The 25,633-nt window shown below is 38.4% G+C and overlaps 2 protein-coding genes and 2 pseudogenes across 3 annotated transcripts; 3 read left to right on the top strand and 1 right to left on the bottom strand.

Moving 5' to 3' along the window:
* The first annotated feature begins 1,576 nt into the window (after positions 1 to 1,576).
* Positions 1,577 to 3,325, top strand: LOC148690086 (RNA-binding protein CP29B, chloroplastic-like). The gene is made up of 5 exons (XM_088687177.1): positions 1,577 to 1,587; positions 1,697 to 1,922; positions 2,040 to 2,141; positions 2,710 to 2,796; positions 3,209 to 3,325. The coding sequence occupies exons 1-5, from the start codon at positions 1,577 to 1,579 to the stop codon at positions 3,323 to 3,325; spliced, it is 543 nt and encodes a 180-aa protein (XP_088543303.1).
* A 958-nt stretch (positions 3,326 to 4,283) lies between these two features.
* On the top strand, positions 4,284 to 7,083 carry LOC148690085 (uncharacterized; annotated as a pseudogene).
* A 10,200-nt stretch (positions 7,084 to 17,283) lies between these two features.
* LOC148690084 (putative RNA helicase SDE3) lies at positions 17,284 to 21,382 on the bottom strand (annotated as a pseudogene). Its single transcript, XR_015957776.1, has 3 exons — positions 20,851 to 21,382; positions 20,425 to 20,634; positions 17,284 to 20,326 (listed from the first exon to the last, which is right to left on the bottom strand). The product of XR_015957776.1 is annotated as a putative RNA helicase SDE3 (transcript).
* Positions 17,395 to 18,708, top strand: LOC137731506 (transcription factor TCP7-like). The gene has a single exon (XM_068470625.2). It carries the CDS (start codon positions 17,395 to 17,397, stop codon positions 18,217 to 18,219), a length of 825 nt encoding a protein of 274 aa, XP_068326726.2. The 3' UTR covers positions 18,220 to 18,708.
* Positions 21,383 to 25,633: the final 4,251 nt, after the last annotated feature.

The raw sequence follows: 25,633 nt of genomic DNA, 5'->3' as shown, positions 1-25,633 counted from the left end.
ACGTGAGTATTTATCAAATATACCAGAAAATTAACCTTTAATTTAAAAAATGTCACTTTATATAAAAACTTTCAAATATATCCAAAATTTCACTTAAATAGACACAAATACCCTCAAAATTAACAATTAAATTAATTAAAGACTTTTTAGCTACTGTCGCCTCAAGCTCCGATCCAACTTCACCTTCGATTCTACACTCCATCACCACAACCCTATCCCCTTTGACCCTCTCATCACCGACATTGAGCGTCGCCGTGGTTACCACAAATGGGAGTAGCAGAATTTCAATCATGCCTTCAACGTATTTTTTCTTACTAATATCATATTTAGTTTTAAATATAAAAATAGTTTTTAAAGTTAATCCACATGTCATTATATGATTGTATTTGTGAGACCCACATGGCGCCACATCATCACACTAACAGAGCAATTGACAATTTTTTCACGAAAAAACTAAAATGAGCACGATGGACAAATTCAAAGGAAGACTAAAATGATTCACGATAGACAAATTCAAGAACACTACTATTGATTATCATTAATTGTTAAGGACCATATTAAGGAGTTATGTCAATGTCACAAATCATTTTGGCTAAAAAAAAACCTTTAATTTATTTGATTGTTAAATTTAAGGGTATTTGTGTCTATTTAGGTGAAATTTTGGGTATATTTGAAATATTTTATAAAAAGTGACATTTTTGAAATTAGGGATTAATTTTTGGCTTTTGATAAATACTCAGAAAACATACAAACAGAGGATACGATGCATAAACGGGCCTCGATAAAAACCTTGCCGGAGATTTCAACTCGATCAAAAGGAAAAAGAGTATCCCGCACCAAACAACTTAACGGTTAATATTATCCTCAAATAAAAGATTAAAAATTACATCAAGAGGTTCCTCGAACCAATAGACCGGGTGAGCTAGAGTTAGGCCTAATCTAGCTAGGCCATGAGCCACTTTGACAAAAGTAGTCTTCCATTGTCCAACATTTTGTAGAATCCTCCGTGATGCCACTTGAAGCTTTTCTTTTTCTTTTCTTTGTTGGGTCAAATATGCCACTTAAGGCTTAGTGTACTATTGTGAATTAAAATCTTGGTTTCGTCCATACCTACCTTGGTGTTATCACATGTGCGTAAATAGATTATGATTGGATTAGCTATTATATTTATGTCATTCCATGTTAACCCAAGAGTTTATCAACATGCAAGGCACTAAAGAAAGAAAAAGGTCAAGACAGTGAGCTAGCAGCTACAAACCTGCCTAAGGAATTTTGATGATAAAGCGTCATTATGAGAATCAAAGACGCTCAAACTACCACTCATAATCCTGTCGTCAAATTACCACTCATAATCTTGGATTGTCTACCGACAAGAAGAGCCAAGTGAAAAACTCAAAAGTACAAACTGACCGTTCAAACTAGTTGGTAGACCTGACAACTTTCTGGCACGGATCTTCAAAGAAAGTTTTGTCCAGGCATCAACTCAATGGTATGTGGTGGCCACCAATAGGAATATAATTCTATAAGTGTATGTTTGTTTGCCTTCACTAGCATTCCTTTTACTGGACTAGACTAAATGATAGTCCAGTCTGGTGTTTGTTATTTATACGGACAAGAGTTAATGAGACTGAAGGGTACTCGCCCCGACTGAACTCCTCGCTAGTCGTTCTTAACAAGAGCCCTCGATTTTGAGCAGACTCCTAGTCCTGTCCTCTCGCAGCCGATCCATCCGTCTTCTTCTCCTTCGCACCTTCGCCATCTCCCATCTCCTTCACGACTTCGCCATCTCGTCCGAGTTCGAACAAGACGAGGAGGTTCTCAGCGATGACGAAGAGGCCTCCCCTGACCTCAAACTCTTCAGTGTCGATAGCGCTCAGCTCGCTGGTATCTTCGAGAGCGCTGGAAATGTCCAGATAGTCAAGGTAATTCCTTGTTTTCACTCGAAATTTTGTAAATTTTACTAGAAATTTGGGTGAACAGTGAAATCAGTGGTTGCTAGTTTAGTGTTTTGTGGGTTAAATTTGGAGGGTTTTTAGCAGGTAATATATGATAAGACGACCGGAAGAAGCAGAGAATTTGGGTTTGTGACTATGTCAAGTGTTCAAGAAGCTGAATCTGCTGCTTGCCAGCTAAACACCTATGTAAGTCTTCATATTTAAGTCTGACCATTTGTTGATATTTTCTTATATATGCGAAAGTTTGTGATTTTCGAATTGGTATTTTATTTGTAATTGTATTTATTAACATTCATTTGTTGAAACATGCTTGAGATTTGTTTTACTAAAGAAATGTTTGATGGAGCTTAGTCTCTGGCCTTTCATAGTGTGTATTTTTTTTACAATTGTGATTACTTAGTACCGTGTTGATTGTTTTGAGTTGAAGTCATTGGTTACAGGTCAAGTTGAGAACCCTGTTTGTTGTATATAACTATGTTAGCAAGAGTTTCATGGCATTATCGTGAAAACAATTTTAATGATTGACGTTTGAAACTTGGTCGATGTTTATTTCATTTTGAAAAGGTTGTTTTGTTTTGTAGCTTTGTGTTGCATTTTTTGATGTTGGTTTTTTACTGTAGTGATTGGTTGAGTTCCGTATTTATTTTGCTGAGTCTTGCCATCATTTGGTTGTATTGCATTCATGAGAACCCTGTATATTGTATCTGAGAAAGGCTTATATCGTATATAAGAAAGACTTCATTGCATTTGGCAGGAACTTGATGGCAGGGCATTGAGGGTAAACTATAGACCTCCTCATCCTTGGACTGAAGATTCCTCTTTCTCTAGCTTTTCATATTTGGTTGTGTTCATGCATTGCTTGATTCCATTTATTTGAATGTGCTAAGTTTTCAGGTTTTGCATATAACCATGCTCTAGATGCTATGGTATAGAAACATTATTGAGATTTCTGAAATAAACAAATGTGCATCCGTATTAATTTGTTATGGATATAAAAGTTTCACTTGATTTCTAAGAGCACCGTATTTGAGATGTTGCCAAATTTGTTCTCTAATTAATATACTTAGCTATGGTGTGTGAAACATATCCACCAACTACAGTCTGCAATAGTGTTGAGACTTTAAGTTTAAGGTAGTTGCGGATTATCTGCATTTTATCCATTTTTAACCAATTTCTGTTCTGTTTACTACACGATGCTTATAACATGCAGTCTTTTGATCTGAGTATCTGACATCATGGTTAATCTTTCTCAGTCTGAGCTTCCACCTGGGGTGGAGTTTACTCTACTACAACAAGTTTTAAGCCTAGCACCGGAAAAACTGAGTTCATTGTCTCCGAAACAGCAACAAGAAGTAATAAAGCTCCAATAGATGCTTTGGTGAGATCAAATTCAGCCATCGTAGCAGAGTCATAAATGGCAGTTTTGATGCAGCAAGTTGTTACATGTGTAGGCACCAACTTGCTTACTAGAGCAACAAAAGGCGTGGTATTGATTTAATCTATTTTGATTGTTTGTAACAGTATGTTCATGTAAGAAGTCGATTCAAAGGATCTGCAGTGCATGAGTACTATAGTATTCGTGTAGCCTACACAACCTTGTGTTTTTGTCTAGTCAGTAAATTAGTTAGGATAGCAAAATTTTGTCTGTATCACAACATTTAAATTTACGTTCGCTCAACTAAAACGTGTTGCTTCACTTTTGACAATCCTTTGCTCCAAACGTTGTGTAATTTGCTCGAGGTATAGTCATGATCTCTTCCTTTTGCATATTTTTATTGGTTTTCTTCAAACTAGTTGAAGCAAGCAATTTACGTGCTCGAATCCAAATGTAGCAATGATTAAGGCTCGGCTATCCATTTGCCATTGCGCCTTACGCATCATTGTGGTCTTGGGATTGAATGCAATCAAAAGAAAGGTGAATAATTAAGAAAAGCATTCTAAACTCCGTCAATTGTTAGGAAAACACCTTTGTTATATTGATGTTTGGAGCAATACTACTCTTGAATCATGTATGTTTCTTTCGTTGGCAAGAAATTTGGTTTTTGTATTTTTTATTGAGTCATACTCTCATCTAATATTATTAATTTTGATAATATCTTTAAATAAAAAGAAATTAAATTAGAATAATAATTTAGTCTCAGTCCAAGCAAACATCAAACTGATGACAGTACTATTTTCATTATCCTGCTTCTTAGTCCGACAATGCACTAAATGCTTCATTAAGTTAGTCTAGCTTAGTCTAGTCTAAGCCAGTCCAGCTTAGTCCCTGAACCTAGTCCAACCTGAGATAGTCCGATGCAACAAACGCATCCTGAAGGAACATAAATAATGTCTCAGTGCTCGGGTAAAGTGCTTTTTAACCACTCTCTAACGAACGGTTTGCTCGTTACGCTCGACCCGAGAAATCATGCAAGTAGCTCTGTGTAAATGTTACTTCCTCTCCGCATGTTGAGTAGATAATGGAGGAATAACTTATATGTCACATTTACATGTTCGACCCATTAAATGATAGGAAGGTGTAATAATTAAGGGCTTATGACCTCTGGGACTCACTGATGGCCTATATAAAGGTGTAGAGTACCCCTTATAAGCAGCCTTATCCAGGAGAGGAAACTTGCATTATATTGTTGTAAACTGCTTGTAATCCACATCAAATATATATCAGATCACTAATGTGGACGTAACCTACTTTTAGAGGTGAATCACTTAAATCTTTTTGTTCATAATCTAGCTTTACATCCTAAGCCCATCAAGGGTTGACAATACTAGTTTTCGTTGACTTCCTAATTTTGAGCGTTAACAATTACGAAGACACGTGAAAACACGTACGTGATAGAGATTTGCAAAGCTCCACTTGAAATGTGTCATTTGCAAATCCCTTTGCTTCATTTAACATAAGAAAAATACATGATTGTTTCATATTAAGACAAATTGTCTCAATCTAACGCGAGAGTTATTTATTCTTTTTGCTTTCTCAGAATGAAAGGAGATGAGACGATGAGTTAGAGTTTAAGAGAGATAAATCGTCTAAACAATGTTTGAGAGTTATCACGTCCAAATTTTTCTTCAACAAAAAAAAAAAAAAAAAAAATTAACGAAAGAGGGTAAATAAGGTCCTTATTAGTCATTTTACAAATGAACAAAGTTATAATTAAAAAATTCATTAAAAAGTGGATGAGAATATAAGACATTGGGATAAGAATAATAACACTCATTTTTTTAATTTTGACCTAAATTCCTTGAAACTTGGATTTCCCTCACCTAAACGTAACCCTAACCCTAACCTAAGAGCAAGCCCAGCGTGGGCAGTTGCTTGGGGGACGGGGGAGAGAAAAGGGGCCCAAGGCCCCGTGGACCGGCTCCAGCGTGGGCAAGCCCGAGTGAAGGTGGAGGCCCGAGCTCCGGGCCCATGGAGAATTGACAGCCCGAGAGCCTAAGGCCCTGTGACACCAGTGCTGATGTCAGCCTGGTATCAGGCATTATTTAAATTTTTTTGTGTCAGGCGCGTGCACCCCACTCGCGCGTGGGGGCGCGTCGCCGACACAAAATTAGAAAAAAAAATTTACTTTTTCAATTACCGTTGGGAAGCCACATGGCTTCCCACGGTCCGTTTGATCTCAACGGATATTTAATTTGGACCGTTCGATCTCAACGGTCAAAAAACAAAAATCTTATTTAATATCCACCGTTCGATCTGAGATCAACGGTGGATATTAATATGCTTTATAAATAAAAAAATAAAAGAAAAAATAGTTTTAAAATTAAGAAAAGTTACCGTTGTGACACGTGGCACAATTTGGAGTGTTGGAATTCAAATTTTTTTATATCCAACGGCAGAGATTAATTAATTGAATAAAAATTTAAAAAAAATTGTAAAAAATTCAAAACAAATCTGAGATTGTTTTAAAAAAAATTGTTTTTACTTTTCTATAAATACCTTCTCATTATCATCTACCTTACACAACAATTTCATATTTTCTCAACTACTTTCAATCACATTCCTTTCTTTGTCTCAAAGTTTGAATCCATTTTTTTTCAACAAAATGACCACTGGTGCAGGTACGAATTGGTCGCTTCTTGAAGATGTTGCGTTGTGTACTAACTGGGTTGAAGTTACTCATAGTTCGCTTACGGGTAATGAGATGCAATTGCGAGAAATGTGGAGTCTTATTCATACCAATTATCTTGAGAAAATTGGTGGAAAAAGAACCAAATAATCGATGTCCAGTCGTTGGAAATTACTTAGCCAATCGTTTAGTACGTGGAGAGACGCCTTGGCACAAGCTAGTTGTAATATTCGAAGTGGAGAAAATTACTCGGATCAGGTAACAATATATTATTTATTTGATACCCAAATTTACATTATAATTATTTGTTTGTATTATTTATTTGTTACTTATTTTCATTATAATTATTTCTTCTCCCGCATTATGTAGGAACTTCAAGCACAAGCTTGGTACGTTGCCAAAACCAAAAGCAAAAATAAATCATTCAACCGGTGGGAATGTTGGAATATTGTCAAAGATTGTCCTAAATTTAGAGTTGTGCCAGTCGGTCCAGAAGTGCACATGAACAACACCCCTCTACACTCTACACCCGATTATGTCTCACATGTTCATGAAGATGATGCAGGAAAAGTGCCCGAAACGCCCCTCCCTGAACAAGCGTCGGGTTCGACCCGTTATCCAATTAGGTCTCAAGGTAAGAAGGCTTCAAAGAGAAAAGAGAGTGCTTCCAAGAATGATTATGCAAAGTTCATGGAAGAACTTACTCGCCAAGGTGAATTGACTTTGGCGAGGGAACTGGTGAAATATAAGGCTGAGAAGGCTAGAGAGGACGCAAAAGCTGCAGCTATTGAGAGAGAATTTCAGTCTAATGAGAGAGAAAGAGAGCTACTTAGGCAAGAAAGGGAACATGTTAGAGAAGAATGACGGGCTCAACGAGATCGTGAGATTATGAACACGGCTTTAGAAGGGAAGTCTCCAAATTCTAAATTTTTTTAGAAGCCAGAGAAAGCGGACATGGTGCGAATGACACGTGCAAGAGAAGCAATAGCAAGCCAAGATGGTCCTAGCATCACAAGAGAAGATCATCCTAGCACCAAAATTGGTTAAATGATGATGAATAGAGTACTTTTTGTAATCGGAGCCCATAATTTTCCAATCACTTTGGGTTGTAATTTATTATTTATTGTTTGTATTCTTTATGTTGTTTCCAATTTATTGAATATTTATTCAAATTAATTTGGTAAGTTATTTATACTAAGAGAATATTTATTGAAATGACAAAAACACACCAAATAAAATTACATAAGCATACGGAATAATTAAAAACTCACTAAAAAAATTACATAAACATACCAAATAATAAAACACACCAAATAAAATAACATAAACATACCAAATTCAAAAAAACACACTAAATGAACTTAATTATCTTCAGCTTGTTTCAATGCCCACTAGTGCTCTATCAAGTCAATTTGCCAGGCATTGTGCATGTCTGGCATTTGAAATGCAGTATATCGTTGAATGAGCCTTTCATTGTAACGTCCATCCCTTTGTAATGGCTCATGTTGCACGGGCTCATCGGTGGCGTCATGAGCACAATATATACGTGTTCTTGAATTGTTCATTGTGTCTGGCTCATATTCATCAACGGCTTCATAATCGTACTCATCTTCCACAATCATGTTGTGAAGAATGATGCACGTCATCATGATGGATCGAAGCGACTCTACATCAAACAGTCTGGCAGCACCCCTGACGATCGCCCAGCGAGCTTGGAGGATACCGAAACAACGCTCCACATCCTTCCTGCACCCCTCTTGACAGCTTGCAAAGTGTTTTTCCTTTGCACTTTGCGGACGTGGCACTATTTTGACAAATGTTAACCATCGCGGGTAAATGTCGTCAACTAAGTAGTATGGCCCGTTGTACATACGTCTGTTGACCTTATACGTGACTTTTGGTGCCTTTCCTTGCAGGACATCGTTGAACACTGGGGATTGGGTAAGGACGTTGATGTCATTTTGAGCTCCCGGGACCCCGAAAAAGGCGTGCCAAATCCATGTATCAAAAGATGCCACCGCCTCCAGAATGATACTTTTTGCTCCTTTTCTGCCCCCATAAGCGCCTTGCCATGCACTTGGACAGTTTTTCCACGTCCAGTGCATACAATCAATGCTTCCAATCATCCCAGGAAAACCATGCATCTCGGCCTTCTTCAACAGCCGTTCCAAGTCCATGTTTCTAGGTTTGCGGAGGTACTCAACGATGTAGATAGATTCGATTGCTCCGCAAAACCTCATCAGGGACACAAGAATGGTTGATTTCCCCATCCTCGTTATCTCATCCACTTGATCTGCAGATGCTCCATATGCAAGCATCCGCAAGACAGCAGTAATTTTTTGCTCAGGCAGTAGACCCATAACACCAAAAGCATCTTTCTTTTGCACAAAGTAAGAATCATGGTTGCAAACAGCAATCATGATTTTGTTGAACAAATGTTGTTCCATTCTAAAACGACGTCTAAAGTACGTATCAGGGAATGCACTATTAGGAACAAAATAATCATCCAAGAGTTCCATACCTCGTCGTTGTCTGCTTCTATCAAGGTTTCCGAAACGGCTGGACCTGCAGATCTGAGCCATAGCTTGGATGACTCGATGGGAATGTGAGGCTCTGCCCATTCTTACTTCGTCATCTCTCCTTCTACGCTCCTCATCCTCTTCCCTCTCATTTTTTGCCCCCTGGTGATTGAACATTGCTTCTGATTGGTTAAACAATTCTTCCTCTTCCTGATCGAGTTCCCACATCATCCTTGAGGAAGAAGAAGAAGACATTGTAAGAAAGAAGCAGAAACTATGAATAATGATACAGATTTTTGTGAACAAGGAAGCAGAAACTATGAATAATGATAGAGATCTTGAGAAAATTGGTGTGAGATTTGTGAGGATGGATGGTAGATTATATGGAGGATTCATAAAGGATTAGGTTGTACATAATGCCACATGGCATGCCATCATTCGTTAAAAATCTGATGGAAATCTATCCTCAAAGATTGTGAACAGATTATGACACGTGGCATGCCGTCATTCATTAAAAATCTGATGGATGGAAATCTATCCTAAAAGATTGTGAACAAATTATGACATGTGGCATGCCGTCATTCGTTAAAAATCTGATGGAAATCTATCCTCAAAGATTGTGAACAAATTATGACACGTGGCGCGACGTGATTGGTTAATAATCTTATCAGAAATCCATCACCAATAATTGTATTTTCGGATAATGACACGTGGCATAACGAGTACGATTAAAAAATTTATCGGAAATCCATCCCCAATAATTGTCTTTTCGGATTTTATGACAAGTGGCGCAACGACAACGATTAAAAATCTTATCCGAAATTACAAATAAAATTATTTTGTATTATTTAATAATACTTCGGATAATGATATATGGCGCAACGAGAATGATTAAAAATCTTATCCGATATTACAATTAAAATTATTTTGTATTATTTTATAAATAAAAAAAATACTAATATTTTATTGCCTATTGCCAGGGCTATTGAAGTGTAACGGTGGAGATGCAAATGCTATTGTCAGGGCAGTTACTGTTCATTAAGGGCAGTTACTGTTTATTAGGTGAATTGAATAGTGTATAGCTTGGGAAGAGGGCTCCACCGCTGGAGTTGCTCTAATTGAAATTGAAAATCCGGTGACGTAGCGTACTTAAGAACTAGAACGTCTAATTAAAAAAAAAAAGTGAAAAACCAACCTAGTTCTTCAAAATAATTGATCCCAAACTAATCACACCAGCAAACGTCATTGTCCTCTTAATTAATCTTCATAAAGCGGGCAACAAATATTTTCTAATCCAAAATTAATGACCTTGACTTTTTGCAGCCTAGGCCCTGGGGTTTGAACCCGGAGACTTCCAGCTCATAACAATTCAAAAGAGACATCAATTATTCACCGTTTGATCTTTAGGGTTTAGAATCCAACTGCCAAGAATATGAATTGGTCCACATCATCACTGTCGCAATAGAAGAGGAGGGAGGAGGATAGGAGTTGGATTCTTCAGATTTTAATGTCTGGAGTTTAAAGATTGACACATCTGGACCATTAATTGGTATCTAAAAAAATCAGAATTGATGATTTGTGAATGATGAATCATTGAAATGAATTAATGATAACCCTCAAATTTAATTTGTACGATCTAGCTATGTTGATTTTTAAATTCCAAACACTAAAATCGGGAACAAATCTAATTAGCAAAGGGTAAATGCTAAATTTTGAAGTTGAAAATTCAGACCTACAAAAGTGGCAAATTACATAAATAAAAACACACTGGATTATGTCAGTCTGACGCGTCATTTTTGTAACCTACTCCACACTCTCCCTCTCTCTCACTCTCTCTCACTCACTCACTGACCACATTAAAGCCAAGACAGCTCTCTACTTCACGCGCCCTCTTTCGACCATGCGGGTCAGGTCTAACCGCGAAACACGTTTTCCACGCTTAAGACTTTTTTTATTCTTTTTTTTTTTAAACGTAAATCAAGACCTTTTTTATTGTTCAAAAACGTAAATCACAAGGATAACAAAAGTAATTATTTTTTACCAAAAGAAACCTGCAAAGTGGCATTGGCCAAACACGCCACATGTCAAGTATTTATAGATCAATTGTGCAATTTTTAAACACTTAATAAGTATTTATAAGATAACAAATAGCAACTGTGCACTTTTTAAACACTTGATAATTTATAAGACGACTAAAGTCAATTATAGAAGAATTCATCGCTACAAAGTTAAAAAAAATTTATGCTCTCTTATTCTATTTATGAAAGTCTAATGCAAAGACTATTGTGAGGATGTGAAGAGGCGCTTCCCACATTGAAAAGTTAAGAGATCAGTTGAGTCGTATAAAAGCAGGCTGACTTACATTTTGAAGCACAATCACCACGTGTGCTCTATGTCATCAAATATATAGTGTTCATGTAATTTGACTTGAGTGCTGCTACACGTGAGTGAGTGTACGAGGATGAGTTTAATCTGTCAAGAAAAGGGCTATGAGCAATGCAATCAAGCTGAGATGTCTCCAAACATAGACCTCACAATGATTCGAGACAGTGTTAATCTCCTCAAAGGTGTTTGCAAGGGAAATTATTGTCCTAATAACATGTGTTAAGAGAGCTTATGAAATAGTATTTGTTGGTTGTTGCTGCTATATGTTGGTTAGTAGGGTAGGAAGTCCTATTACTAATGATTGTTAATTTTATAAGCCAAATCCAGCCGAGAATTTAGATTTGAACCCAATCACAAGAAAGTTCGTTGACTCATGGAACATAACATTGAAACAAGCAGCTGTCTCCGATTTGGCCATTCAACTATACTCTGGTTTCTTCGAGAAAACTGAATCTTGGGACCAAGTTCTGACAGTTTTAGGGTTTGAGTATTATAAAATTGGGTTTTGTACATAATTCAGCCAATAATGCTTGGCTCTACAAATTAGAAAGGAATTTATTTTTTAAATCTGTCGATCCATATAATTTTGTATGATCAAAGTTGTTTATAATATAAATCACTCTGTGAATATCATATCGGTAAAAAATAAAAAATAAAAAAAATTCAAAAGTAAGGTTGTTTGATCAATCAATTGTAGTAAATAAATGTACGTATTGTAATGCTTTTACCGGTTTCGATCATCTGTATTTATATTATAAACAATTTCATAGTTTGATGGATTCGCCCTCTAAAACAAGAAGTTCCAGTCCTGGAGGGATAATATCAACCATTAATCAACCCTTAATGGGCAATCCTATTTTTATTTATTTTTAAGGAGATAAATTTTACATTTATAAAATGAACAGTTTCGAACATAAGTACGAAGTTCCTTAAATCGAACCATGAAATATTTTGAAGAGAAATTCCTTCACAAATATTTTGAAGGCAATTGTTGTTCTAATTCAACATTTAAGCATGAATTGTATCTCAATTAGTTAATAGTATTTATCTTTGTATTCAAAGTCTTGAATTTCTCCACATCCATTGTTGTTTGCAGCGCTAGTTTGATATGGGATCCCGAATCCCGAATCAACCATTTTTGGGATAGGAATCTGAAGACCAATTCTAAACCAAAATTTCGGTATTCTCGAATTTCGAAATTGCCAAAATGTTTTTAGTATTTCGAGATGGGTCAGGACATACATTCATTGAACAAATATTAGCTTCACACATTCATAGAGCAAACATGAATATGTGTTCGCGTACTCTCATCAAACCAATAAGGGCAGTCATTCCATTGCAAGTCTAAAACAAGGATCCACGGCAAACAACTAGCATTGAAAGACACAAAATTTTAAACCTTGATGCATCGATTTTCGAACTAATACTATATATTGCATACTCAAATCAGTTACCTATATCAGTAAATTTCACAGCCTCTAAATATGAATGAATTTCTCAACCTCTAAATATCAATGAATTTCACAACCTCTAACCCGAGAAATTAATTCGAAATTTGAATTAATTCCAAAATTGTACCTAATTTGGCTGCAGAATCTTTGCACTGGATGGAGGTTCGAGAGACAATCTCAGACTCTCAGACTCTGAGTGTCTAAGAGAGAGAATGGCCAGAGAGAGGGGGTGGTTGTGTGTGGTGGAGGGAGGCTGGAGAGTCAAGACGTTATGGCATGGTGGTGGGGTAGTGATGGGCCGGAGTTGAGCTGAGGTTCAGTTCGAATTTGAGATAGAGAGATGGGTGGGTGGCTGAGCTTCAAAATGAAATGAGAGAGTGACGTAGGGCTGGAGACCCCTGTCAAAGAGTGGACGGCCCAGATCGTTTTGAAACAATCCAACGGTTGCAATTAATTCTAAATATAATTAAAAAAATAATATATAATAATATATAGTTTCGATTCGGTTCAGGATTCTCGGACCATTGAATAAGCAAATCCAAATCTTGAACCAAATGGTTCGGGATTGATTCGATATGGCATCCATAAACTTTTGAAAATTTCAATTTGAAACCTTTTTGGTTTGGGATCTAGATTTTTTTGGTTTGTTGTGTGTGGAATGTGAGCTCTTTTTCAAGGAGACAGATAATTTCTTACAAATTAAATTTAGGAATTGGCATCCAGTCAAAAATAAAAAATGTAGAGGTTGGAAAGTAATATAAAAGGAAAAGAAAAGAAAAAGGGGAGGGTTTGAATATATATGTATGGGTGGGCCATATTTCCCTTGATTTATTGAAGGAGGCGATGCAACGTTTGTATCTTATCGGCCAGCATACGTTGTAGCCTTCTCCCTAAAGTGTATCTTATCGGCCATCATACGTTGTAGCCTTCTCCCTAAGGTGTCATTAAGCTACACATGCATATATAGGAGGATATATCCCTTGAGTTTTGATGCAAGGATTATCTTTTAATGGAAAATGCCATAATTTTGTTAAATATTTAACCTGTCTTACCACTTAGTACTATGGTCTGGTGGTATTTATTTTTACTTGAAAGTGAGAGGTCTTAGATTCAAATGTCGTGGATGGTGAATTCGATACCAAATTTGTGTAAAAATATTAATGTACTAACAAAAAAAATGCCTTGTGTCATTTTCTTTAGTCTTGTTTGAAAATATCACATCCACTAGGTCCCCGTTAATTTTTTCGTAACATGTACATGTAGTAACAATGGGTCACACTTATTTGCTTACTTAGATACTACGACGATAATAAAAATAGCTTTAGAAAAACATGAAGATGAAAAAAAAAAAAAAAAAAAAAAATTTCCAAATAAAATCAAAAACAAAAAATGAAGATCGGAAAATCTCCTAACAAGAAGAGGTTAAAATTTTGGATATGGTTTCAAGGAGTTTATATCTGCTCATGTGATTTCCTCATTTGCAGATTTTTGGCTAGTAAAGCTTCCAATTCTTCTTTGTGGGCCATGAAGATGGTGGTGGCCGCATCATGGCATTCAATACCATTTCAGCAACCTCCATGAACTTGTTCTAGGTGTTGGTGGCTTCAATTGTAGGGTGGAGTTTTTGGTTGTGCATTGTGTTTGGAGGTGATGGCCTGAAGGGGTAGTGGTTACCTTTACTTGGTGGAAGTCATGCTTCTATGACCTTTTATTCATAATAGAGACAAAGTAAGCCCTAGTTAATTCAACAAAATTTAATTCAGGCTTAACGGATGTGACATTTCAATAGGTTGGGTACTTGTTTGGAACGTTTAAAAATGTTGACACTAATTTGGAATGACACCAAAGGTTGAGAGGTTTTAAGTACTTACTCCTAGTTACTATTTTAACGGTCATATTTGGTCTTCTAATTATATATATTTACATAAATTGTATCTGATTGTAAGATGGTGATCATGTTAAATACATGATTGTATTATAGTCAATCCAATAATTTACACAAATTTTTATTTTTGTCTATGTTTTTTTTATACCAAACCCATGATGTTGAAGTCCAGCTTTGACTCATAAAAACCATGTATCCACTCACAAATTAATAAGAGTTTCAAACATCATCATTTACATACTTTAACATAAAATTATTCACTAGGCCTTTTACAGTAGATCGAAAAATTGAGTTTGATTCCAATTTTACAGGAATCAAACTCTTACAAAAAAATTTGAGTTCTATGAGAATGATTCTAATTCTCGACCAAGTTTTTAAAGGAGAAAATAATTAAAACAAGCAATAATAGAGTAGATGTCACATCCTGGCCTGGGAGGGACCACTTCCCGGGCCCGCTCCACCACCGTAGCACGATATTGTCCGTTTTAGGCTTACCATTCCCTCACGGTTCCCTGACTGTTTTGTTTTTGGGAACTCACAAGCAACTTCCCAGTGGGTCACCTATCATGGGATTGCTCTAGCCCCCTTCTCACTTAACTTCAGAGTTTCTATGGAACCCGAAGGCAGTGAGCTCCCAAAAGGCCTCGTGCTAGGTAGGGATGGGAATATACATTTAAGGATCACTCCTATGGGCGATGTGGGATGTCACAGTCCACCCCCCTTAGGGGCCCGACATCCTCGTCGGCACACTCGCGACCAGGGTTAAGCTCTGATACCAAATTGTCACATTCCCGCCTGGGGGGGGACCACTTCCTGGGCCCGCTCCACCACCATAGCACGATATTGTCCGCTTTGGGCTTACCATTCCAAACTGACACATCCCAACCGAGATCAGGGCATGTTGGCCGTCACATGATGTTCACCTCTTGCACCACACGCTTATCTTGGATCTAAGTTAGGTGCATAGTTCTGTCGTGTAGATCACTTTAGGTGGTTCCGACTCGTGTGCAGGTACAGTTAATGAGTTGGAGATTTGAGCTCTAGATTCAGCCGTACATGTCACGTTAGGTGACTCCGGCTGACAGATTTCATGGCATTGATTTGACATTTGGAATGGTAAGCCCAAAGCAGACAATATCGTGCTACGGTGGTGGAGCGGGCCCGGGAAGTGATCCGCCCCCAGGGCGGGATGTGACAATTTGGTATCAGAGCCTAACCCTGGTCCCGTGTGTGCCGACGAGGACGTCGGGCCCCTAAGGGGGGTGGATTGTGACATCCCACATCGCCCAGGGGAGTGATCCTTAAATGTATATTCCCATCCCTACCTAGCACGAGGCTTTTTGGGAGCTCACTGGCTTCGGGTTCCATAAGAACTCCGAAGTTAAGCGAGTAGTGCACGAGAGCACTTCCAGGATGGGTGACCCATCGGGAAGTTCTCGTGTAAGTTCTCAGAAACAAAACCGTGAGGGCATGGTCGGGTCCAAAGCGGACAATATCGTGCTACAGTGGTGGAGCGGGCCCGGGAAGTGGTCAACCCCCCCCCCCCCGGGGTGGGATGTGACAGTATAAAGTAGATGGGTTCCACAATGAATAGATTAAACTCATTTCTATCAAACTCACACAATTGTAGCAAGCGTGTTATATAACACTGACTCAATGTGCATGATTCCTATAGATATTTGATAAACACATACCTTTTTACCCTTTCACATACCCCATGTTTAATCTTGACTGTTTTTACGTTTGACTTATTTAATCCGATGACCAAAAATAAAAAGAGTAAGGTATGAAAATGATCTCCCTTCCTATATATCATAATGAAAAATATCACAAAATCAGAGTACTAAGAGCATCTCCAATGGAGATGTCTAATATGAATTCTCAAAATTTTTATTTAAAGGCTTGTATGGTCATTTGAAATTCATGTCAAAATATTTTTCCCTCAAGGGAATGTTGACTTATTATTTTATTATATTATATATTGGGCCTATAGCCAAAGTTTCTAAGAAAAAAAAAATCGTTTAAGGTTGTATCTTATTGGTGAATTATGGAACCACACACAATAAATAACAAAATTGACTCTTGTTTGCTATACAAAAACTGCTAGAAAGTAAGAAATCAAATAACTCAGTTACCACATCCATTGTGGGATTTCTTTTGGAGGAAACGTTGATGTCTTTTAATCTTAGTTGGCGTATTTGATGTCTTTTTTAGAGATGTTGCATAAGCAAGTTCACCCATACTTGGATGGCAAGGGCAAGGGCAAGATAATTACTAAAAACCCACCAAATGTGGCTCAAGCGACCCAAAATGAAAAAGGCAATCAGTGGGCTACAAAAAGCCTGTTGGACTGCCCAGCCAACAAATGTCAGGCCTAACATGAGAATCAAACCTGACATTTCACTTACAAGTGAAGAGGGATATTACTAAATAGTAATACTAAATACCACATGAAACTACATGTTTGATAATGAAACACTTCCATTCCTTTTTTTTTTTTTTTTTTTTGAACTTACAATATTATCTACCCTAAGAGAAATACTATTAATAATATAGTTCAAACTTGTCTTTGACAATAATCAAACATAAAACACCTTACTTATAAATAAAGAGAAATACTATTAAATCGTAATCTTAAATGGTTTTTTTCATTTTTCATTATGAAAAGGTTACGAGACAAGTACAAGAGTCATTTTTCAAGGGCTTTCTTGGCATTGCATATAACTTGAAAATGTCGTTTATACTTGCCACATGACCATTGTTTGAAGGAAAGTTTGAGCAAGGTGGACAAAGGCGCGAAAACTCGCATACAACATGAAGGTAATAATGAAATTTTAACTTGTTTCAAAAAATATAGTTATTTGAAATTTTAATTTATTAATTTTGGGATTGGGGGTTGCGCGTGTTTCCCACAGTGAGGGAAGAGCTGTGAAGGGGAAGAGTGTTTGTATATAAGTGGGGGCCACCACCCCATGTGGCTTCCTCTGTCTCCACCAGCCCCTGTCTGGAAGCTCAATCATTAGAGTGAGCTGTGTTTCCCTCAGCCCAGCCCACCTCCCTCCTCTCCCCCAAACCACCACCACTCAACCCTCTCTTTCTCTACAAGTTTAACAGCTCCTACAATTCCTTCCCATGTCAAATTCCGAGGACCCTAATAACGAGCTCACTAACGGCGGCGGCGGCGGAGGAGCTATGGTCGAGCAGACCTCGCAAAGGCCGTCAAGTAACGGCGTCTTAGCCGTCAAGAAGCCCCCTTCTAAGGACCGACACAGCAAGGTCGATGGACGAGGCCGCCGCATCCGCATGCCTATCATCTGCGCCGCACGTGTCTTCCAGCTCACACGGGAGCTCGGCCACAAGTCCGACGGCCAGACCATCGAGTGGCTCCTCCGCCAGGCCGAGCCCTCCATCATCGCCGCCACCGGCACCGGAACCACTCCCGCCTCCTTCTCTACTGTCTCCGTCTCCCTCCGCGGCGGCAACACCTCCTCCTCCGCCCCCTCCTCCGACCACAAGCCCCAACTCCTGGGCCCCACCCCCTTCATCCTCGGCAAGCGCGTCCGGGGTCCCCTCGACGACCACGACACCAACCACAACCACGACGTCTCCGCCACCAAGAACCCCTCCGACCACCACGCCAACAACGACGGAGCTGTGTCGGTGGTCGGGCACTCCATGGCCTCCATGCTGGGCCCCACCGCAGGGGGACCCGGCGGGTTCTGGGCCCCGCACTTCGGGCAGGTATGGAGCTTCGCCGCGACGCCGCCCCCGGAGCTGATGGACCAGTCAGCGGTGTCCCAGCAGCAGCAGCAGCATTCGCTGTTCTTGCAGCAGCAGCCGATGGGCGAGGCGTCGGCGGCCAGAGTAGGAAATTACCTTCCAGGACATCTCAACTTGTTGGCTTCATTGTCTGGTGGGCACGGCAATTCGGGTCAGAGAGAAGACGACCGGCGCTGAAAAAAATGGAATTCGGTTGGAGTTGGGTCGGTTGGCGGTGGGTAGTGGTGGTGTGTTTTGTTGGTATATATAAATATGTGTATGTCTCTGTTTTGCTATTTTTGGGTTGTTGTTGGAGTTGTTTAATTTTAAGAAATTTCTTTGTAGTGGGATTTTTAAGGTTAGAATTTAACCGGCTTTGGATGGCTGGAGCCTGGAACAAGAAGAAGAATAAGGGTTTGTGCAAATCTGTGAATTTTAAGCAATGTATCAGTGCAATTCAAATTAGGGTTTTTCTTAGGGGTTCAAATTGTTTGTAGGATTTGGGATTTGGGATTTGGGGGGGGGGGGGGGGGTTTGTTGGAGGAGGAGGAGACTGAGGAGTGAGGAGAGAGCATGAAGAAGAAGAGCAGAAGAATTAGGGTTTTAGCAGGCGGTTTTGCTGTTGTAAGTTGTAACTGGAAGGGGCTTTCCAGAATTTGAATTTTTATGGTGAAAATATTTAATCCACTCTGGCCTCCTTCTCCGACTGATGGAATCCTACAACTGCTTTGCTATTCATTAGACTTGTCTGCTTTCACAGCCACTTACATTTCTGCTGCATTCCCACCATTAAACTCGAAACTGAATCAGTTTTCTGAAGCTGGGTTGCCTTTCAAAACGATAAGTAAAAGCATCTCAGATGAAGCTGGGTCGACCACGCGAGCATGATTGAAGCATTCGTCTCCTACAGCATGGGGTTGATGGTTTTTGTTCTATCTTTGGATTATCTGGGGAGGGGTTAAAATATCTGGTGGTGTATCGGATACTTCGGAGTACCATCGACTTTTCCTATCTCATAGACCACACTCAGAAACCGAGGGCATATAAGAAAATGGTTTTAAGCTTCTTACTGCGTAAGAAATCATCCGCAGAACATCTAAATGAGCGCAAGTACGCTAATATATACATACACACTTGAATAATATAAAATACACGTACTGAGCAATCATCCGCAGAACATCCAGATGAGCGTAAGTACGATAACACACACACACACACACACGCATTCGAATAGCATAACATACGAGTATGTATTCGATGGCAACCGACGAACAAACTCAGAGAGTTGCCTGCAGGTGTCCAGTGAGTCTTACTTACTCTTGATAATGCTCCAATTGTGTGATGAACATTGAACTGAGGCTTCTACACAATATGGCACTGACTTGGAAAGTCTTTCAAACAGGGAAATCTTCAGTCCCTTTTTCCTAGCCATGTCAGCTCGAACCCCACGCGATCGGTTTTCTGCTTCACCGGTAACTATAACACTAGTATTTTTGTCAGCGAAACTAGTCAAGGCCACCAATGTTTCCGGCTCAATAGAAGACGAAGCATCCACCAGAAAAATATGACTAAAATGTCCAGCAGTTAGGCCTTTATCATGCAGCCGAAAGCTACTCATGAAAGTGGAGAAGATCACTCTGAATTCGCAAAGTTCCTCCATCGGAGGACAAGAGAAGTAAGTCTCTTTGTAAAGGCATGACGGGAGGATGTCATCGGGTACCTCCTCTTTCTCGCGGAATGCAGCATTCACTCGAAACATGTCCGACTTAGGAATCCATTTCAACAAGCTTCTCACAATCTCATCACAACAGAGGTTGCTAGGAGCACATACAAGGATCCTATTTCCGTGTGAAGTTTGACATAACTGGTGCACTGCTTCACTAACCACCACCCCAGTTCTCGATAGCCTAAAATCGGTCTTTTCATCCCTGAGCTGGCCAAGCAATGGGTAAGGTGGTGAACCGCTCTTTTTAACACACAGCTGGCCAACCAATAGGTAAGGTGGTGAGCCACGAATGCTTAAAATATGACGAACTGCAGATAATTGATTGGCATCAAGTTTATGACCAGGGCACATCAGCGCTGGTGCAGTGGGAATTTTCGTACGCGAAACAGACTCAGGAAAGATGAAGTTCCTAAACAAAGCATCCGATGCATTTTGTACAGCTTGATGAGCTCTTTTCAAACAGACTCTATTGAATGAGAAGCTGACATCATATTTTCGGGTCGAATAATGTTGGACATAAAAGTCGTCTTCAAATTCTACTAAAACAACACTGCTCTTGACGACACGATATATAAAGCCCTGTATAACAGGTAAGATCATTTCGATGGATAATTAAAGGAAACGAGATACACATTTAGAATCCAATGCATGTTGATAGATCGGTGCTCGTAGTTTACCTGAAATGGATCAGCATTTGTCCCCGATGGTCGTAAATGGACCAAGTCTCTCGACAAAAGGAATGGGTGATTCTCAGGAAAAGAAGCCATATCAAATGCTACAAAGGTTTTCTCTTCCCTGTCGGGTTTCTCTTCCGTGTCTGGTTTTTTATAAACCGCTGCTCTCTGCAACTCTACAGTGACATTCTCCAAATCGAAATGAGTCCATTTCTGTTTCAAACAAAAGCATGATTCAATCTGTAATTCACACCACCAACCAATGCCAGCAGTAGAGTACTACGAACACAACTTAACGAAGCTTCATGAGCAGATAGAATTCCTCGTATCTTTCAAAATTTTCTTAAGTAATAGGTTAGATATCGGTCATAGTTTTTGTAAGTAACAAGAGGAAAAAGGCATTACGAAAGGGCAAATATTCATGCGTACCTCATAGTAGAAATCTTCAGCATATAAGAGAGCAGCGAAATAATCCTTATAAGTAGCGGGAGACAGGGGGCTTGTTTAGAACTTTCGGCGCAATGTCATTCTTGATCAAATCTTTCATATTGTCAGGAATTGCGAATATAGGTAATGAATCCTTCTCAAGCCATACATAACTTTTCTTTCCCACCTGATCTAATACATCTGAAGAGGCGTGGGATAAAACTGGCTTAAACATTGGACGGAGCTTTGTTGAAGATACGGGAGGTCCAGTAGAGGAAGATGGACATGGTTTCGAAGCTGATGCCTGAGGTGGGTTAGAGGAGGATGTAGATAGTTTAGGAGAAAACTTAGATGATGCATTGAGAGAAGAAGATTTCTGAGGTTTAAACGAAGACATTGGAGGGTTAGGAGACGATGAAGTAAATGAGGAAGAGGAAGATGGTTTGGAAGAAGCTGTTGGTGTAGAGGAAGATGAAGATGGTTTGGGAGAAGATGTTGGAGGCTTTGGGGATGGTGAATTTGGTCCAGATGAAGCCTGAGGTGGCTTAGAGGACGAGACATTATTAGATGTTTTAGTATGAAATGTAGATGACGACGACAAAAGTATAGGAGGGCTAGCTGAAGAACTAGAGAAAGATTGCGACGGTTTGAATGAAGATGTTGGGGATTTTAGGGGTGATTCAGATGAATTAACAAAAGTGGATTGGGGCAGCTTGGTTGAATATGTTGGGGTTCTAAGGGATGTTGAATACGAATCAAAGGAAAAAGATTGTCATGATTTAGGGGATAATGAAGATGTATTGATTGAAGAAACTTGTGGTGGTTTGGACAAAGACGACGGAGGCTTGGGGTTAGGGGACGATGAAGATGAACTAAAGGGAGATAGGACATGATTATATTGGGTTGATGGCGGTTTTAGGGGTGATGCAGCTGGTGTAAAGGATATAAAGGGTTGCAAAGTGTCTCTGTGGGAAGTTTCATAATAGTAATCACGCTTGTTGGAAGCGGTTTTCGCAGGAAATTGACTGAAAGAATGATAAGCATTGCTTCAAAGTACACAGATTATTGAGAAACTGGAAATTTAAGCAGAGGATTAGAGAGAATAAAATCACAGATGCAAAATGTTCATAGTTAAAGAGGATAATCAAAGTCTAAGGATGAGTAGCTTACCAGTGATTCTACCTACAAAGGTCGATGATCCAGCAACTACTACAACTCAAGAACTAAAAAGCCTTGTTCACGACCCGACGACTAGGAATTAAGCAAGTAGTAATTATACCATTCAATATTATCTCCTAAAATGCAATTAAAGCAAGTGGTACGATGAAAATTGTAAAGAAAGAAGCCTTGTATTATTTGTTTCTTAATGCGTAAGGAATGCTAACTCTGTATTTATACATTTCTCTAATAAAGCTTAGTGACTAATTGTACTTGATTAAATCTCTAACACATAGATTAGTTACAAACTGAAATATGGCTGTACATACGGTTGGCTATGAGTTGTCCCTTTACACCCCCTCAAGCTAATCGGAGGGGAACTAGAGAAAGCTTGGACTGAAGATACTTGAACTGTGCCTTTGATAGAGATTTTGTAGGAGTTGTCCCTTTAAAAATGTGGTGGAATTTTAAGTTAGATTTGCTTTTCAGTTTTGGGTTCTAGGCATTAAGGTGGTAAAAATACAGGTGATTTCCTAATTTAATGTTTTAAGAGAATGTGTACCATTTAACTGTAGACGGAAATCAATTGAAATCTCTTTAGCCTTTCCATACCTTATTACAAATTAATTCTATTCATCAAGTATGAGATTAATTTCGAGATAATCAAAGAACGATTTTTCTAAGATAATCAAAGAATCATCGTTATAAATAAGAAAAATAATATTGGAAACCATTTTATTGGGTCCAACAAATCAAGAAATAATACGCCACATCTTCCTTGCTGTGGGAATGTCAACTGCTCAATTTGTGGGATTTGTTTTTGTTTTACTAAACATTTCTCCAAACCTCCTATCAACATCAGGTACATGCTGAATTTCAGGTTTCTTTCATCTAAAGCCCATCTATGAGATTTGAACTCAAAATCTTCAATAAAGTGGAGACCGAGCGTCACTAAACCAAACTCATAAACTACATTTAAAAAGAATGACACGGTTGACATCTATGACAAAGGGTTTCTAGCTTAATGCATGAGATATCATCTGCAAAACATCAAGACGCACGCAAGTAAAGTGATATACACACATTCGACGGCAACTGGCAAACAAACTTAGAAAGTTTTGGTTAAAACCCATAGGTGTTCAATGAGTCTCTTACTCTTGCTAATTTTCCAATCGCGTGATGGACATTGGACTGAGGCTTCTATACAAATACAATATGGCACTGACTTCAAAAGTCATTCAAAGTAAGAGATTCTCAATCCGTTTTCCCTAGCAATGTCAGCTCGAACCCAACGTGAACGGTTTCCGGCTCAACAGAAGCTGAAACATTCACCAGAAAAGTATGACTGAAGTTCACGCCTTTATCATGTAGCCGAAGCAACTCATGAGCAGTCACACTACTAAAAAAATAGGTTTCTATAGCATCAATTGATAGCCATTTTTGTTAAATGCTATAAAAACTTCTATAAAAAATGAGCTTTACATATAGAGACAAATTTTTTACTATATTTCAAGGAACTCAACTAGTTTTTAAACATATTGAGGAGAGATAAAAATATGAAAACAACTAATACCCAACCCAAAAACATGAAAACAATTTTATCCACTTAATAAAATTATTCAACAGCAACAACAGTAGGGAAGTTCCTTCCTCCCTTGTAGTTTCTCAACATTAATAGCCCAGTTATCAACTTGCTTCAATAACTCTTTTTGTGCGTTCTTCTTCTTAATGATAATGAAGCTATTTATTTATTTATTTCTTGGTATTTTAAAATAAATTTGTTCAAAATATTTTCTGGTGCTAAAACGTAGGTATAGGCTATCAGATGAGTAGAGAAGGGAGAGAAGGCGAAATCGGGTCAATATTTATGGAATAGAAGGGGAATAAAAGATGAATGAGATAGAAGTGTGAAAATACTTTACCACTATAAAGGGCATTTTCGTAACTTAAAATCCAGAGGAAAAAAAAAAAAAAAAAGAATGATGTCATCTTTCACATGTATTAACTTTTGTCTTTCCTTGAAATATTTAAAAAAATGTTGCTTCAATATAAAATTAAGTATTAGAAGTGTACTCTATGCGTAAATTTTGCTAAAAAAAAGGAGTTTTAATAGCATTTTTTGAAACGTTTTTTAGTGTTTAACAAAAAATGCTACTGGACTATTTAAGGAATGTAGTCAAACTATAATTTGAGAGAATTTAAAAGATTTTAAAATCCTTGTGTAGTCAACCAGGATTATAATAGACATTTTTAGAATCAATGCAAATCTAGGTGTAATCACTTGAGATTTTAATAACCACCACGAGATGGCCTAGTGGTTGGGATGAATTTCAAGCCCGCATTCCACATGACCTGTCCTAGGTTTGATTCTTGACATTAGTGAATTGCACAATAGTGGCCAGGGGGAGGCTCAAATGTCTCTATGAGTCTTCCCGTCCTCCGAAAGGGTGGATTACCGTGGTTAAGTCAACTAGTCCCATTTTCAAATTAAAAAAAAATTGAGATTTTAATAGACATTTTTAAAGTTCATCCAAATTGAGGTGTATTAAAATAAAATTAAAGATTTTGTAGAATTTCATTAAGGTGTGGATTTTGTGAGATTTGAGAGCAAGAAATTTATATAACCAAGACAAAAAAGAATCCCACTTCACCCCTTAGAATTTCAAATCCATTGATTGCTTTCTATTTTTATGGCTTTGCATGTTTCACTTGTGAATGCTCATTGCTATATTTGAGCTTCCTGCTCTTTTCTCTCTTGAATGTGCTCTTTGATCACAAAAAAAGACACCCAAAGAAGTTGATCTTCTTCTAATGCAAAATCTCACTTGAGTTCTAAAGTAACCCATTTTTCCATCTAGGGCGCCCTTAAAGCTAACCACAACCAATAAAAAAATAGAGACCAATTTAGATCAATTTCAACTATCTTTACCAACGCCAGCCACAAACGCAGTGACGCAGATAAACCAACGAACACCATTCTAGATTCACTTCGACCCGACCCATCATAGTGTAAGACTGCGAGTCTCATCATCGGGAGAGTCCCCCCCATAGGTTTCTCTTTCTCTTCATTAAAATTTAAAATTTAAAGAGAATACAAATCATTTATCAATGACCAATAACACATATAAGAGGTCCGGAGAATGTTGAAAGTTGTGAGGTAAAGAAGAGATTTGCTCTTTTTTGGTTTGGTGTTTTTTTTTGGGGGGGGGGGGAGGCGAGGTGGGGGGCAGTTCGGTAGAACGTTAGGGAGGAGATTGGGGTTACCACATAAACCTTCGTCAAATTTCTTTTCAAAAGCATTTTTGTTTGGGTTTTTATCACAAATGTTTCTTGAAATTAACCCACACCATTAAGATGGTTCATGATATCGAAATCAATCAATGTAGTTCCTAAAAATAGGTGTCCCAAATCAATATGATCATTTCATCACAATTCTGTTATGTGTTGATGTGGTATTATAATTAATTAAAAAAGTTGTCAAAATAACTTTTTCCACAGTGAAATTATCTCAAGGTAGAGTTCGCCGTTCTCCGCATCATCAAGATCACTTGAAGAGCGCCCAACAAACTCTCCAAGCTAAAGGTTGTGAGGCTGTCGATCACCCAAATGTTGACAGTGGTGTCACAGA

The sequence above is a fragment of the Pyrus communis genome, chromosome 16 (genome assembly GCF_041283825.1).
Source record: "Pyrus communis isolate YQ-2024b chromosome 16, ASM4128382v1, whole genome shotgun sequence".
In the NCBI taxonomy this organism is placed as follows: domain Eukaryota; kingdom Viridiplantae; phylum Streptophyta; class Magnoliopsida; order Rosales; family Rosaceae; genus Pyrus; species Pyrus communis.
Note: the sequence above shows the minus strand (reverse complement) of the source record. Positions and strands in the feature narration are given on the sequence as shown.